Source organism: Silene latifolia, chromosome X (assembly GCF_048544455.1).
Source record: "Silene latifolia isolate original U9 population chromosome X, ASM4854445v1, whole genome shotgun sequence".
NCBI classification, from domain to species: domain Eukaryota; kingdom Viridiplantae; phylum Streptophyta; class Magnoliopsida; order Caryophyllales; family Caryophyllaceae; genus Silene; species Silene latifolia.
Genome location: NC_133537.1, coordinates 301445616 through 301459495, shown reverse-complemented (window position 1 = coordinate 301459495; position 13880 = coordinate 301445616). Strand labels below are relative to the sequence as shown.

The 13880-nt window shown below is 34.0% G+C and overlaps 1 protein-coding gene across 1 annotated transcript; it reads right to left on the bottom strand.

Annotated features, from left to right (window-relative positions):
* Window positions 1-7301: 7301 nt before the first annotated feature.
* Window positions 7302-9242, bottom strand: LOC141620392 (uncharacterized). The gene is made up of 4 exons (XM_074437276.1): window positions 8934-9242; window positions 8478-8849; window positions 8073-8336; window positions 7302-8021 (listed from the first exon to the last, which is right to left on the bottom strand). Exons 1-4 carry the CDS (start codon window positions 9240-9242, stop codon window positions 7302-7304), a joined length of 1665 nt encoding a protein of 554 aa, XP_074293377.1.
* Between the last annotated feature and the right edge of the window lie 4638 nt (window positions 9243-13880).

Below are 13880 nucleotides of genomic sequence, written 5' to 3'. Positions count from 1 at the left end.
TTTTAACACAATTCTAATTATATTATTTAAACGTAGTATATTTATCACACCTACATTATTTTTTAAATGTGGGACATATAAAATCAATAGGTAGAAAATATAATAATATAAACTTTTAAGAGCACTCCAAGATAGCACTTAAGATAGAGGTGGCAAACAATGACACGACACGAAAACACGACACGAACCCGACACGAAATTAACGGGTTTGGGTTGAGACTTAATGACCCATTTATGTAAGTGGGTCGACACGAACACGACACGATATTTAATTGGGTTGGGTTAGGGTTGACCTCTCTAAACACGAACCCGACACGAATGACCTGTTTACTAAATTAATCCTAATTTTTCTTGATCCTGCATCATATAAATATACTTAAACTTTCAAAATATGGACGTGACACGAAAACACGACACGAACCCGACACGAAATTAACGGGTTAGGGTTGAGGCCTTATGGACCATTTATGTAAGTGGGTCGACACGGACACGACACGAGACTTAATTGGGTCGGGTTTGGGTTGGAGAGATTGTGACCCGTTTACATGTGACACCAACACGAACCCGGCACGACCCGATATGTTTGCCAGGTCTAACTTAAGATACTCAAATGATTTTGGGTTGATACCTATGTTCCAAGGATGTCTCTTATTTATAATCATGGAATCACCCACCTTATGTTATATTTCGATGTGGGAAAATTCTATTTTTTATATGTAGTATATTTGTCACACCTATATTATTTTTCAATGTGGGACATATAACATACTATGAAATACACCATCTTTAATATGTGCAAATGATATGAAATCTATACATACTCTAATGATAGCATTTATTACCATGAATCTAATAATATTATTTTCGTAATTTTTTTACCGACATTATTTCTTTAGTTTTGTACTCTGTCAGGAGACTACCATTAGTAAAACCTTTAGTTTTGTATTTTTTGATTTTCTTGCTCATGTTCTTAACTCTTTCCCAGGTAGTTCCCAACGATTTCCACTTTATTTTTTATATCATATCGTAGATAATGATTGAAAATCTTAAGAGCCTCTTTAAAACAATATTTATAAGACTCATTTTTTTTTGGGTGGATCATAAGTTCCAAATATGCCTCCTATTTATAATCATATGATCACATCACCTTATACCAATCTTTCGATGTGGGACAATTCTACTATTTATATGTAGCATATTCACCGCACCTACGATATTTTCCAATGTGGTACAAAACATACTAAAAAGTACACAATCAATACTATATATTAAATCCAGAAACCAAGGGACTTCAATGTAATTAAAGAAAGTTATACAAATTAATTATACTATATAGTTTTAAATTAATAGCACCGTGTGATGGACCCGATTAAGGGATCTCAATGCAAATATTATATGGTTTGGGTTAAAATTAAATTATATAGAAGCTTTGGTAATTTTCCTAAACATTTATAAGAGAATAAAACATGTTCAATTTCCTTAAAATAAAATAATTAATTAAGATAGTCAATTTTAAGGATACTAAAAGAAAGAAATGCTTGGTAATTTTCCTAAATATTTATAAAAGACGAGAAGATGGTCAATTTTCTTAAAATAAAATAATTAATTAGTATAAACATGCGCACTTATGGTATTAATTATTATCATCATAAAATTATATATTAAATTTAAAATCTATGCAATTTTATTAAATTTTATAATTTATTAGATGCATAGAGATGTTAATAATTTAACATACAAAAATATAATAAGTAAGTTATAAATAATTCAAGTTAGATTCCATAATATATAATATTGCATAATTCTTTCGATTTGATTTAATGCATATATATGTAATATATTTATATAAATATATAATCCTCTTAAAATTGCATGCCTAATTAGTAAAATTAATTTCGTCGGTAAAGAAAAGAATTGTAGTAATATTGGATATAGTTATATTACAGTAATCACTCATTTGAATAATGAAAGTAACAATATTATCAGCGAGATTAGTGAAAGGGGGTACAAACAACAATGGGAGTAGTGAAATAATCAATTTGAATAATAAAAGTAACAATATTAATTATCAGCGAGATTAGTGAAAGGGATACAAACAACAATGGGAGTAGTGAAATAATCAATATTAATGCGGCAATAGTAGAAGTAACAATAATTACGGTGGAAGTAGTGAAATTATCAATATCAATGTGGCAGTAGTGACAGTAACAATAATTACGACGGGAGTAGTGAAAGTAACAATGATTACTGGCAAGTAGTGAAATTTATTACTATTGCTTCACTAATAAGAGTAAAATATTAATAGCAGGAGTAATGAATATGTCAAAATTTATTTCATCGTAATTTTAGGATATGTCATAGAAAAATATATTAATGATAAATTTATGGGTTATGCAGCTTTAATAATTTTATATAATGAAAAAACAAATTTAATGGTAAGTAGAGGTAACCCGGGCGAAGCCGGGCTCCACTTCTAGTTTTACATATTACGAAGTACACCATCTTTAATATGTGCAAAGAATATAAAATCTATACTCTAATGATAGCATTTTTTTTACCACAAAGCTAATTATATTATTTTCATAATTTTTTTAACGATATTTTTTTGCCAAATGAAATGTAGAAGGTTGATATAAAAATTGGAAATATCACTTGAATATAATTTGGGAAATACACATATTATAATAATTAAAAGATTCTACACTTTATTTTTTACATTAAAAATTATACTTTCCTAAATTGATTTTTGATGATGTGGACGCTCTCAGATCGCCCGAAAAAACTCTCTTATATATATATATATATAGATTGAAATTAATTAACAAGTGATTGTTTAATCAATAAAATTCTTTCATGCTGCCAAACGATCTTGTTTTGTAATTATAAACTTCTTTTTAGAACCTGAGCAATAATAATACTCCCTCTCAGTCACTATATTATTCCCATTTAATATGGGCACAATACTTAAGGAAAAGTATTAAAATAGGAGTAAAAGAATTGTGTGGGGTTGATGATAGGAGAGAGGGATGAATTATTAGTAGTTAAATAAAGAATTGTGGGCCCAAAACATAAAGGAAAGTAATAAAATAGAAGTAAAAGAGTTGAGTGGGGTTTGGTGATAGGAGAGAGGAATGAATAAAATAAGAGTAAAAGTTTCTAGAAATAGAAAGGGGAACATTAGTTGAATAATCCGTTTCGGGAAAGAGGGAACATTATAGTGACTGGGAGGGAGTATAATATTTTTTTTTTTTTTTTTGAGAAAAGATCATTATCATTAATAAAAAGTCATACGACATCTACAACATATGCCAAGCTCAATCGGATACAAATCGATTACAACCATAGGAAATAAATTCTTGTTCAAAGAATGAAACACTACAACAGAGTCTTTATCATCGATTCGCCGCAAAAGGCTTTCATTCATAAGAGGGTCTCCAAATCTTCCTTGACGAGTATCCATTTCTTCTGACGTGATTGATTGTAGCCATGAATCGGACAAAATATGTAAAACCATATAACGATCTATAACAACGCTGATCTTCTGCTGACTTATTAGAAAACTGCAAACGAACCAGAAAACGAAAGCTCTCAAACTGAGAGAAGGACAACACCGATAGACGGGGACAGAGCCCTCATAAAGAGAGACGAAACAAAAACGAAAGCGGAAATTAAACAAAAACATAAAGGAAACAAAGCGGAACACAGTAAAAAAACGGAAGCCACCGCCTCCCTACCAACCCACAACACCGCCAGATCCAAGCACCACCCCGCCACACCAACCTCAACAAACTCGTCCGATAAGACCCAAACAGCCCACATACACCACGCAGACCGAGAGGAACGGGCAGATCCGTACGATCCAGAACCGAGTGTGGGTAAGAAAGAGGAGGAGGGTTAATCGGAAGAGGGGAGATGGGTCGCCGGAGAAAGGTCTTGAATGACCCCATCCCCGGCGACACGGTAGGGGGTTGATGGGTGGCGGTGGGAGGAAGGAGGAGAACGACGGCAGCAAAGGGGGAGGATTTAGGGTTTGTTTTTTTTAGAGAGAAGGAGGATTTAGAGAAGCAATAATAATATAATATTTGATTAAACATTTACCATGTCCAATATTTATTATAATTTACGATGGGAATTAAGGTCATAGGTAGTAAAAACACTCTTATTTTTCATAGAAAATAATAAAATTACATCTAGTTTTCTTTAGGGCCGTGCTTTTTCACATACGAATTTTATTTTTTTACATACGTTTTTTTTTTACAATTTCACCCTTGTCATTTTTCCATCACCCTCCCCCAATTTATTTTATCCAACCTTTCCCTTCACCACCGACGGTTGTCCCTTAGGCGGTGAACCTCCCCTCTGACCGACCACCCAATCCCCGCTGCGACTATAAATGGCCTGTGATTATGGACTTATTAAATGGTGTAAAATGGAGCAGAATAATAAAGTAATCCTTCATTAATAGGGTTGAAGGATGCCATTGTTGTCAAAGCTTAAGCAAGGAGAAAAGTAAAATAAAGTAGAGAAAGAGTAAATAGAATTTGTGAATGTCTTAACTTAACCATCACTGTTTACATTTGAGCTTATATACATATCTTCTAACTAACTAAGTCAACGGGTTGTTACAGAGTCAAAGTTTGTTAGCTGTTGCTAGCTGTACAATAGAACCTTCTAGGTCCTTCTAGTACTTCTACCAGGTTTGATGCTTAGTCATCATCTTCATCCTCTAAGCTTGAACAGTTTAGGAGTTGGCATTGACCCCCCCCCCCCTCCCAAGTTAGATGTGCATGAAATGGAGTGAGATGCAATCCCAACTTAGAAGACAAAAATTGATGTTGTTGAGCACCAAGAGGCTTGGTCATTAGATCAGCTAACTGTAAACTAGATTTAACATGATTAGTAGAAATCAACCCCTCCCGAATCTTCTCCCTGATGTAGTGGCAATCTATATTGATATGTTTAGTGTGCTCGTGGAAGACATGATTGGCTGCAATATGTTGTGCAACTTTATTGTCACAGTTGAGCTGAATAGGTAAATAGACTTGTACACCAAAGTCCTGCAACAATGCTTGTATCCACACTATTTCAGAAGTTGTATAAGACATTGCCCTATATTCTAATTCAGCAGAACTCTTAGAAATGGTCTTTTGGTTTTTTTGTTTTCCATGAAATTAATGAATCTCCTAAGAAAGCACAATGTCCTATCAAAGATCGATCTTCAGCTAAAGGTACAAGATCCCCAATCTGCATCATAATATGCCTTAAGTTAAGAGCATTGTGAGCAGGATAAAAGAGTGCAGCATCAATAGTCCCTTTAAGATACCTTACTACATGTAAGGCAGCTTGAAAATGTGGTTCCCTCGGAACACTCAAGAACTGACTGAGGTGTTGTACTGCATATGACAGATCTGGACGAGTTAAATTGAGATACAGAAGCCTCCCAACTAATCTCCTGTAACTTTCAGGGTCTTCTAATGGCACTCCATCAACTATGGAAAGATGTAACCCTCTAGACAGAGGGAAATCTGTAGTCTTGGCCTCCTACAGCCCTGTATCCTTTAAGATATCCAAAACATAATTTCTTTGGTTTAATAAAATGCCCTCGGAGGATTGTAACACTTCTAAACCTAGAAAGTATCTGATAAGACCTAAGTCTTTGATAGTGAATGCCTGATCAAGAGATTTCTTCAAAATAGGTATAAAACTTGTATGATTTCCAGTGATAAACAAATCATCAACATAAACCAGTACAATGGTCACCAAATCACCCTTCTGCCTGATGAATAAGGAGTAATCACTTTTAGATTGAACAAATTTATGAGAAATGAGAAGCTTGGTTTATTCTATATTTCATTGCCTGGATGCTTGCTTCATATAAGGACCTTTTTAGCCTGCAAACTTGCCCTGGCAAAGCTTTGGTATAACCTTCTGGAGGATTCATATAGACTTCCGCATCAAGGAAACCATGAAGAAAGGCATTATTAATATCTAATTGATGAATTTGCCACTGTTTAGTGGCTGCAACTGCCTGAACTTCACCTTATAAACCCATTTGGAGGCAATAGCCCTAAAACCAGCTGGTAAAGTAACCAAATCCCATGTTCTATTGGCCTCCAGAGCTTGGAGTTCTTTACTCATAGCAGACACCCAACGTGGATCAGTCTTAGCCTGACTGTAAGATGATGGCTCTGGGGTTTGGAGAACAACATTTAAAGATGCTTTCAATGCAGGCGAATGACTAGCAGTGTTGATTATAGAAAAAGATTGAGGATTTGTGTTTGAGATATTAGTTTGCAAAATATTATGTATAGTAATTGGAACAACAAAATGTTGTAATCTGGAAGAAATTTTTCTAGGGCTTGAAGATTTTCTAGAAGTAATAGTATTACTAATATCATGATGTTCAGGATGTGTGAAATGTGTATGTACTTGATTAAAAGAAATCTCAGCATCTGGACTTATATTTGTATCTGAATGAGTGACAGAGGAATTGTCAACCTCACAATTCATATGTGGAGAAGAAATTTGAGTAGAAGGAACATAAATAGAAACCTATTCATTAATAATGTAAAGAGTATAAAATGAAAGCTGTTGAGAATTATCAGAACCAGAAGGCAGCAGATGTGTGTTGACAGTAGCAGTATAATAAGGAAATTTATTTTCTAAGAAAACAACATCCCTGCTAACTATAATCTGCTGATTATCTAGGTCAAAAAGCTTGTAAGCCTTTTGGCCAAAAGGATATCCTAGAAACAAGCATTTTCTCCCCTTAGGAGCAAATTTATCCTTAGTGGGTGAATTGAAATGAGCATAACATAGGCAACCAAAAATCCTTAGCTCATCATAAGTTGAGACCTTCTCCATCAAAACCTCATAAAGACTCTTCCATCCTAACACAGATGATGGGAGCTTGTTGATAATGTAAGTAGTAGTCAAAACACTTTCACCCCAAAACCTTTTTGGTAACTTGGCAAACAACATCATAGCTCTAGCTGTCTCAATCAAATGCCTATGTTTCCTCTCAACTCTTTTGATGGATAATGCCTCTCTTGGCCAGAACACCCAAACAAGTATCTTGGAACATCTCAGTACCATTATCACTTCTCACTCTTTTTACTTTGGAATTATATAAATTTTCTACTTGGGCAATGAGATTATCTAAAATGGAAACCACTTGAGTTTTATACTTGATCAGACAAGTCCAAGTAACTCTAGTATGATCATCAATAATAGTAAAAAAAATAATGTGCACCAGTAATAGTAGCAGTCCTATAAGGATCCCAAAGATCAACATATATGAGTTAAAATTTACAAGCAGCTCTATTTGCACTCCTATTAAAAGGTAATCTATAAATCTTGGCTTGTAAACAAGTCTCACACTCATACTGTTTCATGCTTTTACAAGGAACTACATCAATATGTTGCATCTTAGCTAATAAAGTATGGCCTAACCTAGCATCAAAAACAGCTATATCAGTATGATTATTACAAGTGACAGGTTTAGAACAATTACAACTATCAGCAGAATGAACAGGTAGAAAAGACACAGCAGTATTAGCAAGCTTGACAGTCTTATTCTTCAGCTTGTATAAACCCTTTTCTTGAAAACCAATTCCCACAGGAATGCTAGAAGCAGGGTCCTGAATAACATATTTATCCACAGTAAAGTGAAGTAGCAAACCAGTGGTCAACAACGGTTTACCAACTGACAGCAAATTATGCTTAAAAGCTGATACATACAAAGCATCATGCAACCTTATACCAGAATCTAGAGTAATGTGACCACCATGAGACACATACTTAGATGAACCACCAGGCAAACCTATCAGAATAAGCTTTTTTAGCAAATTCAAACTATCAAAGTAATGCTTATGACCAGTCATGTGATCTATAGCACCAGAATCAATAATCCAAGTATCATAACAAGTATCACAATCTTTAGGAGAAGCTAGAGTGATACCTGCAAATTTGACAGAAGCATCTGAAACATCCACAGGTGTATCATATTTAGCCTGAGCTACCTACATCATGTGATTGAACAATGCAGTCAGCATAGCTGGATTAAACTGGACAGGTGAAATACGATGTGGCCCTGATTGCTGAGGATGGTTCTGATGTTGATAAGATGCAGCAACAAAACCTTGCTGATTCTGAAAAGAAGAACCCTGGCCATGTTGTGGAGAATATTGTGGAGCATACTGTGAGGATTGACCAAAAAACTGAGATCCTGGAGGGTGCTGGCTATACATATGGCTAGTGTCACTAAATCCACCAGAAGTAGAACCAGGAAATTGATTTCCAGCAGCATTACCAGAGAATCTAGAGAAGTACTCTGCCTTCAATTCAGGAAATTTGATAAAGCAATTTGCAGGAAGATGACCTTTCTTATTACAATGTGTACACTCCCTGTCATCATTCTTGACCTTCTTATCATCCTTATTCTCTCTTTTCCAAACATTTCAGGGAGTTTTACCAACAGATTTGGACACATTCAATGCACTATCATCTTGTGAACAATTAACAACATTTGAAATCAATTTATGACTCTCAATTTGATGTATAATTGAATACACTTTGTTCAAAGGTGGAATTGGATCCATAGCTAGGATATTAGACCTAGGATGCTCATAAACATCACTTAATCCCATAAGAAAATTGAGAACCTTCTCCCTAGAAGACAGATCAAGCATTTGCTTATACAAATAACAAGTACAAGCAGTCATTGCACCACAATCACATTGAGGAATGACCTCAAATTCATCAATATCATCCCAATAACGCTTCAATTTAGTGAAATAAGCAACTACAGAATCATTTCCTTGAGCAACATTCCTTAATTCCTTCTTAAGCTAAAACAATAGAGGTGCATTAGACTGTCCATACCTCTCACATAGATCTGTTGTCCAGAGATGTTTAGCGGACTTACAAGTAACAAAGTTTTCCTTGAGCTCCTGAGCAATAGAGTTTAACGACCAACAATGCACCATATGATCACTTCGCTGCCATTGCTGAAGCTTAGGAGATGTCGAAGAAGGCATGGCAACAGCTCCAGTCCAGAAATCTTGCTTGTTTTTGGTGCCTAACGCCATAACCACACAACGACTCCATAGCAAGAAATTCTTGCCAGAAAACTTCGTGTTACCAAGCTCCATAGCAGGAGAATCAGAAGTAGCAAGAAAAGTAGGATCGTCATAAGGATTGTTGCAAGAAGCATCACTAGCAACAGCATATTCAGTCGCCATTGAATTCGAATTTGAATTGAAGAAAAATTTGAGTAAAATTTTCAGAAAAATGCGAATTTAATTGATTATGAGTGATTGAAGAAATGTAAACGAGCGGAATAAAAATAAGAAATCAAAGTAATACGCGGAAGCAGTGAAGAAATTGAAACAGATACAGGCTATTCCTGCTCTGATGCCATGTAAAATGGAGTAGAATAACAAAGTAATCCTTCATTAAGAGGGTTGAAAGACGCCATTGTTGTCAAAGCTTAAGCAAGAAGAAAAGTAAAATGAAGTAGAGAAAGAGAAAATAGAACTTGTGAATGTGTTAACTTAACCATCACTGTTTACATTTGAGCTTATATAGAACTGTCATCAAAAATATCTTCTAACTAACTAAGTTAACGGGTTGTTACAGAGTCAAAGTTTGTTAGCTGAGGTTGCTAGCTGTATAATGGTACCTTCTAGGTTCTTCTAGTACTTCTACCAGGTTTGATGCTTAGTCATCATCTTCATCCTCTAAGCTTGAACACTTTTAGGAGTTGGCTTTGATTGCTTGCTCGGATAGAGGCACCTGATTCACAAATGGCCCTAAAATATTGGTTTTGTCCGTGAATGATTATGAGATAGTTTCTATTGTCGGCCAAGTTTGTACCCTGGCTAAAGCATGGTGTGTTTTATGTTGAATTTATTTGTTTTAATCAACATTTAGGTTTGCACAAAGCTTTGATAATATACGAAAATTTGTTGGTGTACATTTATGCATTAGAAGCGAGTACATGTCATCCACCAACCATAACTATAAACCCTAATTTCATTCTATAATAACAAATAATCATTGATAAATTTAAATAAAACTCAACAAAAGATACTAATAATTGATAAACAACTTAATTACTTCACTAATTGGAGATTTATGATCCATTGTTTAAGTTTTGAAGCAATTGGATTAAATTTTAGGGAGAAAAAGGTTGGCATAAGATAATTTTCTTAGGTTTAGTCGTTTAGATACAACCTGGAAAATTAATGAAAAAATGTATGTGAAAAATAAAATCAGTATGTGAAAAAGTAATTCCGTTTCTTTCTTTAAGAAGTTGATATCCATCTAATAACAATACGGGTCGAATATCATTCCACATAGTTATATAGGGCAAATATGTTATTTTTTCTCAATGGTTTATGCTTTTGACTTGTTCTTCCGACATGAGCATATTTGATCTGTTTTAAGTTTAAAGCAGATAAATATCCGTCTTAAACGAGAATTTGCCATAAAATCAAGTTGATTTTACGGAATATCAACATCTTAAAAAATTCGCAGCAAAATTCTCTATAATGAAATCTAAGTGATGGACACAATTGAAGACTGACATATGTTTAATTTTTATTTATTTTTGGGATATATTCTCTCGTGTAACTCTCAACTTTTTCATTTTCTAAGATTTACCCCTTTTTTCTTGCAAAAAAAACTTTGACCGTTAATAACTCCTGACTACAAGTTCAGAATACAATAAACTTTTTTTTTTTCCAAATTGACCATCTTGAAGAGGTCTTCAGTTTGAAAAAGAATTCACCGACGTCTCAACTCGTAGTCGGGAATTATGGTCGGTCAAAGTTTATTCGTTAAAAAAGCTTTGACCAACCATAAGTACAGGCTACGAGTTCAATAAGCGGTGATTTTTTTTTTTCAAATTTAAGGCCTTGACGAGATAATTAGTTTGAAAAAAAATTATCGTTTTCTGAACTCGTAACAAAGAATTATTGTTGGTCAAAGTTTTTTTTTGTAAAAAACGAGGGATACACTTTAGAAAACGAAAAAGTGCAGGGGTCCACGAAGGTAACATTCCTTATTTGGCCCACAACATTATCAAGTTATCCTTATATCTATTTGATATTTACACAAAATGTCATTACATACCTCACCTATCAACCCACAATTAAACCCACAATTACATACCCCACCTATTTTTCCCCTCTTTACCCTTACTTTTTCCACTTTTTCTTAAATATTTCACTTTTCCCTACGTTACCTTTTGTGTGATACGGAGGGAATACGAAGTACTATACTTTTCTATCAAGGAAGATTTTGTTCTTGAATTTATTAGTTACAATCATTACTCTCTCACCCCCTTTCCCCTAAATTATCTGACAAATCAAGAATGTGATTGGACCAACTAACTAACTAACTAACTGTTTGCTCATTATTTGGAGGCCAGGGTATCTATCAACAATTCCATGTGTCAAGTGTGACATCATTCACCACTTGTTTCAGCCACAAAGAGTGACAGCACAAGCTAGCCAAAATATATAATTCCCTAATCCGCTACTTGTTCTAATCAATAGTTATCTTTGTCCGATATTTCTCCTATAGAAAAAAAATAAAAGATTGTTGTGAAATAAAAATAAGAGATAATTATAGAGAGGAAGTAGAAAGAAGAAAAGAGAGAATATAGAGAGAGACAGAATTGTATATTATTCCATTATGAAGGGGTATATATACAAATACAATGAGAGTAAAGTTTCCATAAGATAATATTCTCTAGAATATTCTAAGATATGGATATCCATATAATATTATACCATAATATTTTATAACACTCCCCCTTAGATGTCTATCACTGAAGAAGATGCTTCGTTAAAAACTTCCTAGAAAACCCCATGGGAAAAACACTAGTGAAGGCAAAAAGTACACTAATCTTCAGACACGTATAACAAGCTGTCTTGTTAAAACCTTTCCATAGAAAATCCAGTGAGACAAAACCATAGCTAAGGAAAAAGAGTACAGCGCGTGCTACTCCCTCTGATGATTACATAACTAGATAAATCTTGAATTGAACCATGATTTGACATAACTTCTCGATCATTGAAGTAGTACCCATTGTGGTTAATAAACTTGAATCTTCGATCAATAGAAATCCATGACAGCGTCGATATCATATTTCTTTGAGAACTCAGAGTCTGGATATAATCATTTCATAATAACTCTTGGATCTTCATTTCAATTAATACTTCCGCAATAGTGATATAGTTTCTTTTCAATAAACGACATAACATTTTATGTCTAAAATAATTGTCATCTCAACAATATTGATGATCACGACTATAGCGTAATAATGCGCTTATACTGCTATCTCGTTAAAAACCTTGCTAGGAAAAACCCGTTTAGACAAAAAACCTAGTCGAAGGGAAAAAGAGTGTAGCCATCATTCCTTAATTTATTGTTTTAAGGAGAATCAATCCGATAATTATTGAATAAATCATCCAATACCTTTGAGCGATTTTCTTTGCTAAACCACATATGTATGGATTGTCATTCTCATTGTAGACTTTAACTACATTATTTTCCAATCGTTATGGTACTTCAGGACCATAAGCTAATTTCACATGTTTAGCAAGAAGATTTAAATCTGAATTCTCATATGCTCAACCTTCAGGTTGAGACAATAATAATTTTCTTCAACTAAACTCTACAGGAGTTTTAATATTTCATTTTGGAAATAATCACGATAACCTTTTAATCGTGTCTTAGAGGTTCATATATAATCACGAGTTCCCAAAACTCAATTAATAAATCATCATCAAATGATGATCATTTATAAAAGACTCCTATAGAGAGTTATCCTCGTTGAAGTATCTCATAGGATAACATTTCTCCTTTTTAAACATTTATTAACATGTGCATGCATATGATATGAAACAAATTTCAAAATAACATATTCCAAAACAATGCAATAATAAAAATGTAAATATTAAAATTAAAATGCAATGATAAACTTACTATCTATATGCACATGATGATGACTCAAAATGCAAACTGTACAGTTTCCTTTTTCAATATTCATAACTTAAATTGACTCCAAGTCAATAACTGGACATCTAGTCCATGAGCTCATTTATAATCATAGATTATATGTCGATAATCAAAATGGACTTAAATATAAGATTCCCATTTTCTAGTCCATTAAACTCCGCTCGCAAATGCATATCGGTTCCTTAACCATATCGATATAATTTCAACATCTCATGATATTGTCAATACTGAATTAGTGATATCTAAATATATATACGGTACCATTCCTTTTTTATATAGGCCATCTATTATCATTCAGATATTTATGTCACTTCCGGGACATCCAAATTTCTTTACTCCATAGGAGTACCAACTGCCCATGCTTGCCATTTTCTTATTACTTGAAATATGTGAACCGATATGACTTTCACACTACCTTTCATGTGTGATTATAGTTCAATTTTGGCAAGAATATAATTGTTCATTATATATTTTCTATGACTAATTTATAGCTCGCTATACAACATATAGGGCTAATCTGTAACACCCCCATACTCCAAGTGCCTTACCAGGACCATTTAAGGTATGAGAATGCTAGCATCTCGGTTACCCGAGGCAACGATAATCAAATGGACAACAATGAAACGTACTTAAATATTAATAAAGTTTAAGTGATACAAACCAAATCCAAAACTGGTAAAAGAAATACAAATGTTCTCAAAATCTAAACGACTAAAAGCAACTAGTTCATGACACAACGGAAGACTCTACGACACGTGATGACTCCATCCCAGCAATTCCTCGCGTAAGCCATCATACCTGCTCAACAACTGCTCACCATCCCCGAATGGATCACCACAGTTTCTAAAACA